The following is a 12,201-nucleotide window of genomic DNA, read 5'->3' on the forward strand; positions in this document are numbered from 1 at the left end:
CTTTTAACATGTCCTGGGGGAGAGGGGGTCTAAATATGTTGGGTATTGGTTCTGCTATTACTCATGTGTGACCTCCTGTGATTGGTGATTTTTTAAAAGGTGTCATCCAGACATCTTGAAAATTCATTCAACCACGTTTGTGTGTTATGATAACAGAAAAAAGTATTTGCCTGAATCCTATGGGACTAAATTGAGGCTGTGTTCTCCAGAGGGGGTTTCCATTGCTTCTGCCCTGAGCACAGGGTACTTGGGCCCTCTTTAGCTCTTCAGCTGTCTTGGCCTGATGCGGGAGATTCAGGTTTCAATCCCTTGTTTCTGTTCCAGATCACAGTGCCACCACTGACATGTGGCCTCAGTATAGCTCCAGATTTGCTGCTTAGAGCTTAATGACCCCTGCACTGATTCTTCCCATGGTTTGTTCCTTTTGGGGTACGTGGATGGGGTGGGTCTTGGAGAATCTACTACTTCTCTATGAGTACAGTGGGAGGGTGCCCTGGATAATCTAGCCTGTTCTCCTGCCTGCCTAAGCACAGCCACCATGCTTTTTCACTCAGATTTTTAATATGAACCTGATTCTGTTTTGGTTTTCTGTAATAATTTTTTTGAATAAATTAGTGAAAGAAAGTGAGCCAAGATGCCGGGTATTGTTCAAGCTTTATGCCAGCTGCACTCAAAGTGACGGGCAGTCCCCAAAATGGGGAACAGCAACAAGTGTGGGGTTAGGAGAGCTTATATAGGGGCCAAGGTCTGGCTTTATGCCAATGTGGAAACTATGTGACCAGGGTGGAGAACTGCGCCCTTGCAGAAGCAAAAGAGTTTCTAAGTCACGAGCTTTCTCCTAAAGGGAAGAGGGGAGGGCTTTGGTGCTGGAGTAGAAGACAAGGCCTGCGCTATTTTGTGCTTATTATGTGCACAATGGCGCTGGTCACATCCAAGATCCATCAATTAGGATTTTTCAAAATTTATTCATTTAATATTCACAATAGTCCTGCAAAATAGGAAAAGCCAAGCAATCTGATACTGTTAAATAAAATCACAGGAGGTCATTGTTTTGGACTAAGCTTCTGCACTAGGTCCCAACAGACCAGACTAAAAACCAAAATGGAGTTACTCCTGGTAAGTTTCTAGTCACTAAAGTAAAATGAAGTAATTATATGACCCTCCCAGAAATCGGAAGAGAGAGATTACAGTCCATCTCCTTAACAGGCCAGTTTGAATCTTCAGCAGGTATGATAATGAAGTTCCCTCTGCTTTAATTCTTACACAAAATAGATAGCCTGAAGTAATCTGATGGTAACTAGTCAATTATTTTTCTGTTGTTCTGTCTTCCTGTCCCCACCTTACCAGAAGAGTAACTTTGAAATGACCAGTCCGTGGTGGTGGTGGTGTTGTTTTCTGCTGTCTTCAACACTTTTACTGTCTTTAATCAACCTCGTTTGCTCAGTTCACTTGAACACTTACTCTGTTTTGCGGAATAACGTGTTGCCCGATTCTAGAATCGCAGTAAAGCCAATTGATATCTTTAAATTTGCTGTAATTTTGTCCCTTGACAGTACATGATGCTGCTGAGAAAGATGAAAACTGTATGGCAAGTTCACTAACCTCGAAAGCCTCAGTTTCCTGCTGTGTAAAGTGGGAGATTCCTATTTCCTTCCCAAAGCTTTGTGAGCATTTAGAGGGATGGAATTTGGGAAATGCCCAGCACCTGGGCCACGACTGGCACAAGACTCTAAGAGCTTCTCAGGACCGAGATGTCCACGCCTCCACTTCCTCCCGGTGCGCCTTCCAGCGCCGAGCTGGGCCGGGGTGGCGCGCCAGGCCTGCGGAGACCCGGGCAGACCCTCCCGCAGCGCCCCTGGCGGGCTGGAGGTGGAGCTCGCGCGCAGGAGCCTCCTCCCGGGCGGCGGGGGCGGTCCCGGGCCGGTCCTCTCTGCCTCCCCTTTGCCCGGGCGGAGCTCGCTGTGGCGGAGTCCGCGGTGAGTACGGGCGGCCTTGGCTCGGCCGGTGCCCCGGACGTGCAATTCCTGGGAGGCGGGGGCCGTGCTGGGATCGTCGGCCCAGCCGTGGGCTGGAGTCGGTCCCCGGGGTGGGCGTGGGCGGGCGTGGGGGCAGCCGCGGCCCGTCCTCGGTGGGGCCGTCCTGCTCCGCCCGAGCTTCGGGCCGGGCCGGGGGCCTGCGGAGGCCGAGCTTGACGGAAGGCACCGGCTCAGGTGCGGGCGGCGCTGCCTCTGCTACGGGCCCGGGGAGCCAGGCCAGATGCTGCCAGGTAGGGAAGGGTCCAGGGCTCACCCCCAGAGGCCCCTCGTCACCATTCTGGGGTCGCCCCCCAGCACCTCTGTCCCCTCCGGGGGCATCAGCCTGAACAAGTCCCTTCCACCCGGGGGCCGTCTTTCCCCAGCGTTTCAACTAGGAAACTAGTCAGCTGATCCCAGCCTGGGGGTGACGAGGGGCCGACGAATTCTGATCTTCCCCCAAAAGGGTCAGTCACCCGGATTTTACAAGACTTCGGAGACATCTCGTCTTGATGGACTCAGTCCTGCTAATCGGTATCTCTTGATGTTCCCTCTTCCATTAGATAAGGGTTTTCACTCTTGGTTTGGAAAAAAATGGAAAAGTCTAGAGGGTCCTGGGCGGAGGAAAGTCGTCTGGGTTGGTAGCCTCAGAGCAGTTGTCAGAGGGTGGGCGTGTGCCCGGTTGCACAGTGTTCCAGAGTGGGTGGGCGAGGGCACTGGAGGCTCCCCCGTCCTTTGCTGATGAAAAGGGGGAGGAAGAAGATGGCAATCCGAGGGCTGAGAGATTTGTTTGTTGTGTATTTTTTTTTAAATTAACTTTTAAAGAAAGGAAAATATATTGAGAATGTATGAAAGTTAAGGAATCAGATCTGGATGAGTAGGATTCAGGGTCCAGGTTGAGAGACTGGGATTCCAAAGAGTGCTCAGCGCTATTCCCGACACCTAGGCGGGAGTGCTGGGACGTCTCTCTCGGGGGAGGAGGTAGTGCTTGATTGGAAATAGTTTATCTTTTTGAGATTTTATCTTTTAGAGCAGGTTTGGCCTTCACGGAGACTATAAACCCCATGAAATTGCAAGGCTTCTGTGTACCTGTCTTTGCATTTTTGAGAGAAGGTCTGTAAAGCTAGGGCTCCGGCTCACAGACCCCTCGAGTCTGTTGCACAGACTGAGTCACAAACTCTCCACATGCAGGTCTACGAGCTAGGTAATAGGAAAAAGGTCCTGTGAGCCGTGCGTAAAAAATTAGTAGGCTTTATTCAGAGCTAGGAGCAGCCGTCCTAATGTCTTCTCTGAGAGTTCTGAGAAGCACTATGGACTAGAGCTGTTAGTCCTTTATACTCAAGTCCTAACCCAGGACACCTGGGTGCCCATAGGCAATTACATTTAGTAACAAGGAACACCTGAGGATATTTACAGCAAATGCTCGGCAAGATTCTGGACATCTGAGGGGCCCTGACCATTTTCCTGTTTTTTCCCAACAAGGTCCATAGCTTTGATCAGATTAAAACATCTGTTAAAGAGAGTACTGACTGTACTGAATTGTTTGCATAATCTGAGGGGGAGTGCGTAGGGAGGGCAATAAAACCTGCTCTGTTTTATTTTATATATCTCTTGATATGGCAAGTATTTAGTAATTACTTCAAGCTACCCTAATAATAAATGTGTGCTTTTTCCAGAGATGCATGCAGATGATTTGCAACTATCCATCTATTTGAAGGTCTTTTATTCAGAATGAAAACATCCAAAGCAAGTCAGTGCTGGTTTTCTTTCTTTCTTTTTTTTTCAAAGCCATCAATGAGCAAGGGTTTCTCGAACTTGGCTGCATGTCTCAGAATTACCTGGGTTCCTGTTAAGAATATAGATTTCTTTGTCCCACCTCAGGCCTTTGAAATATAAACCTCTGGGGGTGGAGCCTAGGAATAAGTATTACATACAGAGACCACAAGGTTTTCTGGCATTGAAAATTACTGACAGCCCCTGAGATTTTTCTATGAGACTGGAGCTTGTTGGGCCTGTGTAGAATACCTTTTCCTAAAGGTTATGTGAATGATCTCCAGACTTACGTAACTAAAAGTTATGATGTCATCTATGGTGTCATCTTTAGATTTTAATATATTTGAAAAGAAAACTAGTCATTTTATCAGAAAACAACAACATTGTTTCTGGTTATAAAAACCCCATTTTAGAAAAATTAGAAGATACAGAAGAAATACCACCCCTCCCCCCCCACCATGCTGGCCAGCTGCCAAAAAAACCACAACAAAACCTTTCCCACTACTGCACTTGACTAGTCTTTAAGAAAAAGAAAAAAAAAAAAATTCCTAATCACTTAATTAAGAGATGACTACCAGTGACTCTTTCTGCCATTTTATATGTAAAAGACATACACAAGCATATATTGCATAATTGGGACTGTATTTATATACATTTTTATATTGTTTTTTTTCCACTTAGCTATCATGAACACTTTCCATGTAGTTATGTTTTTTAAATACCATTTTAATGAAAGCATATTTTCCATCATATGGATGTAGTGTAATTAACTGAATCAGATCCCTATTGTTACCATTTGGATTCTTTCAATTTTTGATAGTTTTAGCAATGCTGGTTTGAATATCGTGGTCTACTTCTCTGATTATTTCCTTAGAATAAGTTTTTAAATGTTGGAATCAAAAGCTATTCAAATACATTTTTAAAATCTCATTTTCACACATCTTCTTATTGCTTTTCCTCACCAGAAGGAAAACAGATATTTCTGAAGGATCTATTGCATTCCAGGTCCATGTTCTTCCTTCAGTGGATCTCAAACTTTAATGCATATAAGAATCATGTGGGGAGCTTGTTAAAATTTCATTTTCCTTAATCCCAGACCCAGCTGTTCTGAACCATGATGACTAAAGAGTGAGGCCCAGGAATTTGCAGTTTTAACAAACCCCTCTACATACCTGATAATGGGACTCTTAGAACCACACACTGAGAAGTGCTTTTTAAGTTAATGGCCAAGCAGACCTAGAAAGGTTAGGTTACTTGCCCAAAGCCATTTTTGCATCCAGTAACAAGAATTTGAACTCAGCTCTTTGTGACCTCAGGGCCCTGTTTTTCCATGATCTCATGGCTTCTCCAACCTCTCACTGATGTGCCCCTATAGACCCCAGAAAGCGAACTCCTGACCTCACTGGAAGCTTCTCAGGGATAGCCGAAAATGACATATAAGAGCAAATGAACTTCCATTAAAATCTCCCGTTAGAAATTCTTGTGAATTTTGTATTGTGCTGCATAACATAGACTACAAAAATGATGTCAGTCTTTTGCTAGTTCAATTCACATCATGTCTCCTGGCCATTTCATGACAACTCTTGCTGTCAAATGGGTGTTGCAGGACCACCTGGCTTCAAGTGTGGATTACCATGGCTCTTGCCTAGAGGCAGGTACACTCTGCTCCAGTGTGTTGTGTAGTCACGCAGTGGTACACTGTGCATTCATGGAGGAAGAGGCAGGCCAACCAGCGACTCCTCACTAAGGCAGGGAAAAGAAGCATTACTCTTGAATACTCAGTGGCAGAGGAGCAGAAGGTGGTGGGCATGACCAAGTGAAAATGCCATTTATTAGAGGTGGGACCCGCTACCCTTAGAAAGTGTTGTTGTTAGTAAAACGGAAGGAGCTAGTGTTGAGGTGAAACTTTTTAATTTTTAAAATCCTCCTAAGATGGAATTTTATACTCATGCAAGTTTTTTCCTTCACTATTAATCTTTATTTTTTCTCTCCCTCTCTTTTTTCATGTCTTATCCCTTTTGGTAGTTGCCTGTAATTATGGGTGTCCTTGTGGTTTTCAACTAGTATGTCCTAGAAGGCCGTTCATTATTTACTAAACTGAGCACCTGCTATTTGTCAGGTTGGTTTGAAGCACTAGGAATACAGAAAACAGTGATTCTCTTTGAGAATTAAGTTAATTTAATGCCATATGTTGATTTGGGTTATACTCAGTCTCCAACTTTATTTTTAACTAATTTTAGGCTTAAAGAAAAGTTGTAAAAATGGTACAGAGAGTTCACCTAGCTTCCCCTAATATTAACCCCTTATGTAACCACGGTACATTTATCAATAGTATTAACCAAACTGTAGACTTTATTTGAAGTTCAGAAGTTTTCCCACTAATATCCTTTTTTCTGTTCCCATATTGTATCAAGGATCCTACATTGCATTTAGTTTTTATTTCTCCTTAGTCTCCTCTGGTCTGAAATAGTTCCTCAGTTATTCCTTGTCTTTCATGATTTTGACTCTTTTGAAGAGTACCAATTAGTTATTTTGTGGAATGAATTGTCTGATGTTTTCTCACGGTTGTAATGAAGCTATGCATCTTTGGCACAAATACCACAGAAGTGATGTTGTGTCCCTCTCAGTGCAACATGTCACACAGGGTTCATGAGATTGATAGGTCTACCACTGTTGATTTTAAGCCTGATTACTTGGTTAAGGTGATATCTGTTGGGTTTCTCCACTATAAAGTTACTGTCTTTCCCTTTCAAGTTAATTATTAGGGGAGATACTTTGAGGCTATGCAAATTCTATTTATTCTTACATTTTTGCCCATTAATTTTAGCATCCACTGGTGGATCTTGTTTGCAACTGTGCAAAAATTACTGTGGTGTTTGCCTATTGGTGATTTTTTGCAATCTCCCACTTATTAATTGGCAGCTTACTATGAGGAAGAGCTGTCCTTTCTCTGCCATTCATTTACTTATTTATATCAGTGTGGACCTATGGATATTCATTTTATTCTATGGGTTAAAATACAATGCCATCATTATTTATTTTGTTGCTCAAATGCTTCCAGTTTTGGTCATTAGAAATTCAGTCATTGAGTTTAAGTGACTTGTACACGTAAATGGCTGTCATTATTTCTATCTCGTTCCTTCCCAGAGAGCCATTGCTCCTTTAAGAACTGGGCATTGCTTCTTTATGATCCGAAGCCACGTAAAGGAGCTGTAATGGGGGGAATACCAGAGGCCTGTGGAAGGCAGGACAATGTATGTGCAAATAGTCAGCTCCCAGCAATTTTGCAGGAGTAAGAGGAGTAGCAAAATATCAGCCTTTCCACTGGTGCTGCTCCAGGGAGTCCCAAGAGAGCAGGACCATGTGCCTGGGGCCACATCATGCCTACTTAGACACCTTGTGTCTGCAGAATTACCAGACAGTTTCAGAGACATTGGAATGCTGCTTTTGGTGCTCTCAGCTGCTAATTGAAGACCACTCCCTTTCTCCCTGGTGCATGAGTGCTTAGTGAATATTTGTGGAGTGACACCTGGTGTCCTTCCCATTCCCATGGTGGTGCAAAAATGTATGCAGTTAGAGATTCTCCAAGAATATGTAGCATTCATGCTACTTTACCTTTCGTTATAGCTTGTCTTCTTTTTTAGGAATTTTTATGATTATTGAAAATTGCAAACATACACAAAAGTAGAGAGAAAGAAAATATACCCTCAGGCACCTATCTTTAATACTTCTCGATATTTTACCTTCTTGTTTCATCTATTCCCCCACTTTGGGGTGGGGAGACTAGCATATTTGAAACAAATTGCAAACGTTAAGATCTAGGAAAAGATTGAAATAAACTCTGAGTGCAAGGACTGTGCTTTAATTCCCTTTGTATCTTTTTGCTGCCTAGTACTATGCTTGAAAATAGCAGGCACTCAGAAAAGACTGGTTGAGTTGAGAAGAAAACAAACATAAAAACATCATTTTGAACTAACTCCAGAGCAGACTTCTAGAAATGAAAACGGTGGCGAGTCTTGCCCTAAAACAACTTCTTTCACGTTGCCTGAATTTGTTCTCTACAGTCCTGACTCCCCCACTGCTTTTAGAAGGTGTCGATTGAAGAAGAAAATAACTCTGGAACTGTAATGAGCGTTCAGGGTCTCCCAATTACTTAAATGTTAGTATAAATAAGTCCAATCTGATGATATTTTCTCAAACATCAGCCAGGAGTCACTTGCCTAAACATAACTTTCTTTAAAAAGTCATTGTGTTTCTAATTATAAAAGTAATATATACTCATAGAAAGAAAAATGGACATTATAGAGGAATAGAAAATACAAGTCATCTGTATTTCAGTGTTAATACAGAGATAAAATTATCTTGGCTGGTATTTCTGATATTCTAGTATTTGAACATGAATCACATTGACAATCAGAGTCACTTGTATTCCTGGGAATGTACCAGGTGTGCTTGGTGTATCATCTCATGCTTACAGCAATGTTGTGAGATGAAATTTTTTTTTTTTTTAAAACCATTTTATGCTGGGGAAGCACACTGCGGGGGGGGGGGGGTTGCCTCCCATCACTTAGCTGATAAGCAGGGGGATGAAGGCAGGGGATCTGGAAACCTCACCCTTGAGCTTCCTTCATGCTGGCTGTCTGCAGTCAGTTTTGGGGAGGGCTCTTAGGCTTAGAAAAAGGGGTAAGTGATTATTTTTAACTGGGTCGCATGTAGTCTAATGAAGTGGGATTAGCAATGGAGGCCTAAGTATTAAGTAAGCATTAGTAGTGGCTCCTCACTTTTCGAATAAATGTTTCATGTTTGAACAAATTGCATAGGCTGCAGCTCTGCAATAGTTATGATTAGTCACAGCTCGCCTTTACTTCTTGTGTAGGTTTTTTTTAAAAAAATCATTTTTTAGAACAATTTTAGGTTCACAGCAAAATTGAGTGGAAGGTACAGAGATTTTCCATATACCCCTGCCTTGGGTTTGTTTCTCAGTCCCTCTCAGTCATGTTTCTCCCTCTGTAAAATGAGGGAGCTGGACAATGTTCCTTAAGATTCTTTCTGTTTCTAATGCTGTGGTAATTTGATGATCATAAGTTGCTTCAACTCAGTGACTCTCTCTTTCATGGGATTCTCTCTCTAAATAGCTCTAGGAAAAGCAGTGTTTCCAGTCTAAATTTTCTAAGATTGATATTTTTATAAAAAAAACAATTGCCAATCCCAGCATTTAAGCCTCCTGTAATTAAGTCCATAAGAGGTTGTCTGATTGGCCCCAAGAACCTGATAACTTACTGTCACTTGGAGGGAAGAGAACAGTTCTCTAGGAAGGCATATGAACAGTTAGCCCCAAGGAAAGGACAGGAGGATGTGGGAGAGAGGTGGAAGGCTACCAAAGGGAATCTGCGTATTTCCGGGGTTTGTGTTGGGCCTGCCCAGGCACTAAGGGGAGAAGAGAGGAAACATTCACATGAAGGATGTGGCAGAAGCACAGCCATGGGAGCTGACCACCTGGCCTTGGACCCAGCTGTCTACTGCTTACTAGTTGTGTGGTCTTGGGCAAGGTATTTAATGCTGCTAAACCTTTGTTTTCTCATCTGTAAAATGAGGATACGTAATTCTTACTTGCAGGGTTGAGATGAGAATTAAATAAGTTACTACAAGTGGTTTAAGCCCAGTGCATGGTACAGAGTAAATACACAAATAAATCACACTTATTAGCTGTTATTACTGCCTTCAGCATCGACTTCCTGTGATACTTTCAGAGGACCCTAATCATAGGCCATACTGTTTAAATTGCTTCCTGGGTCAAACATTCTCTTTTGTGGTCTGACCACAGAACCTAATCTCCGTGTCCATTTATAACATTTTGTTTAGAAAGAAATGTTTTCTAGATTTCTTTCAAGCTAACCTAGAACTCAGTTTTTGGAATACGACCCTTACTGAGTATGAAACTGTCTTGAGAGTTGCCAAGATTGTTTTTGTTGTTGTTGTTTTTTATAGTTACTTACCATCTCCCCACTGCTCATTACAGAAACAAACTTTGTTTTCATTATAAAAGGAACATAATATAAAAATATATGTAAAGTATACATGAGTATAACACTATATAATAAAAAGCTGTACTATTGAGAATTCTAAATATAAAAGAGAAAAAACACCCCAGCTAGCCCTATACTCCTAATACAATTGTTAGCTTTGGGGTATATTTCTTTCTAGACTTTTCTCAATTCGATATCTTTAGTCGTAATCATAGCAAACGTATATACTGTAGTTTACTTTCTGTTTTTCTTTGTCACTTAAGACTTAATTGTAATTGTTTCTATGTTATACTTAGCATAGAAAATATTTTAGTCTCCCATTTTATCCATTTTAATTGAGGATATGTTTGGCTATGGAGATTATTTGACTTTAGCATTTTCTGTATTCTTCTGATAGCATATTTAGAATTTGAGGAGAGACGTGGTTGTGGTGATGCAGAGAGGACGTAGGAGGTGTTGCTGGCTGTTCTCCAGGGGATCTCGCCAAGTAGCCTTCGCCACGTCAGTGTGTTGACTATGCTCTGGGGCGGGCCCTCAGCTAGATGGCTGCAAAAACGGGATTTTTTTCAATAACTAAGAACATAGCCACCTCTTAAAGGTGAATTCATATTATCCCACCTCATGCTACTAAAGTATGAAATCAAAATGGCAATTTATCAACTGACATTGAGAAATACAGTACAGTAAAGTGATGGTCTGTGCAGCCACCAGTGTGTCCTCATGTTGGTCATCCCTAGGCTAGACTCACTTAATGTAAAGTAATACAGCAATAATAACAGTAACAGTCACCGTTTAGTGGGTGCTTACTGTGTGTCAGGAGATGGGCTAACACTTTATATATTACTAATACATTAGATCATTAGTCCCACAGTAACCTCTCTAGTGTAGGTACTATCTTTATCTCCATTTTATAGAAAAGGAAATTAAGGCTCAGTTAAGTGAGTGACCTGAGGTAACGTGCTTATCTAGTGGCACTACGGTTTCTGTCTAAATCTGAAACTCTGATCTTAGACACTGTGCTGTATTCCTCCCTGTTCTCATAGATCATTGACCTCTTGGGTTAGAATTGTCTTGTGTTTCTTGCCATCACCTCACTGTTGGGATGTATGTGCCCTGGCCCTCACTGAGAATATAATATTCATTCTCTGTTGTCAAGTGCCAAGTTTTTCCAGCTGTCACAGGGTAGAAGAGCTTTTGTCTTTTCCTTTATTTTCTCTTTGGGTCAAAATACATTTACATTTTGTTAACCTTCTCCTAAAGCTGTGCCAGGAAGGAGCAACTGAGAAGAGAACCATTTAGAACTGAGGGGCATTTACAGTCTCACTTCTCTTTTTGCCTTGGTGTTCTGTGCAACATCTTGTGACAGACAGCCTGGGCGATAACCCGGAGAGAGCTTCTGTGACATATAGATAGTTAGAACTTTCTACCTCTAAAATCTTTGGTCTTCTGATCTCTAAACCCTAAGTGGGAGAGCTGCCATTACTGTTAGTCAGGATCCCTCTGGGCTATGTTTTCAGTTTGTGCTGAAGTGAATTGTTTCAGGATTAGATTTCCGTTTGAAACAACATGTCTTTGTGATTGCTTTATAGAGATTCTCGGAGCAGAACTCCCGAGCAGCAGCAGGCACTGCCTCTTCAGTTGTCAAGTTCACAGTCAGACTGGAAAAGTTGAACTTGAAGTTTCCTTCCTGTGGTGAAGCAGAGAGATACATATTACTCACATAATAAAAGCCATGGGCTTCAACCTGACTTTCCACCTTTCCTACAAATTCCGGTTACTGTTGCTTTTTACTTTGTGCCTTACTGTGGTTGGGTGGGTCACCAGTAACTACTTTGTGGATGTTATTCAAGAGATTCCTAAAGCGAAGAATTTCATAGCTACTTTCCATAAGGTCGTGGCTCTAGGGAAGGAAGACGCTCTGACCAATGAAGCATCCATGAAAAAGACAGAACTTGACAGCTGCCCTGCTGTGTCTCCATATCTCAGTAAGCGCTTTCCTTTCTCCTTTTTATATGTACTATGTCGACTTGTTATTAAAATATAACATGTATGGGTACTTCAAAAAGTCAGTGTAGAAATAGAATTAAAAGATAACACGAGTCTTTCCATGACGTTTTTGAAGTACCCTCTTATGTACAGAAGAGTATAAAAATCAGAAGTGTACAAATAGCTTGGTTAAGTTTCACAGAATGAACATACTTGTGTAAACATCATGTAAATTAAGAAATGGGATCTTACTGGAACCACAGAAGTTCCCATGCTTCTTGCAGTCACATCCCTGGCCTCAAGATTCTAATACCATACATTAGATTTTTCCTGTTTTTGAATTTTACAAATTGGAAGCCTACGTGTGTACTCTTATGTTTGGCTTCTGTTGGTCGACATTATTC

The 12,201-nt window shown here is 42.0% G+C and overlaps 1 protein-coding gene across 1 annotated transcript in view; it reads left to right on the forward strand.

The window, feature by feature from the left end:
- The first annotated feature begins 1,885 nt into the window (after positions 1 to 1,885).
- B4GALT4 (beta-1,4-galactosyltransferase 4) overlaps positions 1,886 to 12,201 on the forward strand; it is a 32,268-nt gene continuing 21,952 nt past the window's right edge. Inside the window, exons 1-2 of the mRNA XM_063105425.1 lie at positions 1,886 to 1,976; positions 11,401 to 11,796. Of these exons, the coding sequence (XP_062961495.1) occupies positions 11,544 to 11,796 (253 nt within the window). The 5' untranslated portion in view covers positions 1,886 to 1,976; positions 11,401 to 11,543. The remainder of the gene's footprint in view (positions 1,977 to 11,400; positions 11,797 to 12,201) is intronic.

Source organism: Cynocephalus volans, chromosome 1 (assembly GCF_027409185.1).
Source record: "Cynocephalus volans isolate mCynVol1 chromosome 1, mCynVol1.pri, whole genome shotgun sequence".
NCBI classification, from domain to species: Eukaryota; Metazoa; Chordata; class Mammalia; order Dermoptera; family Cynocephalidae; genus Cynocephalus; species Cynocephalus volans.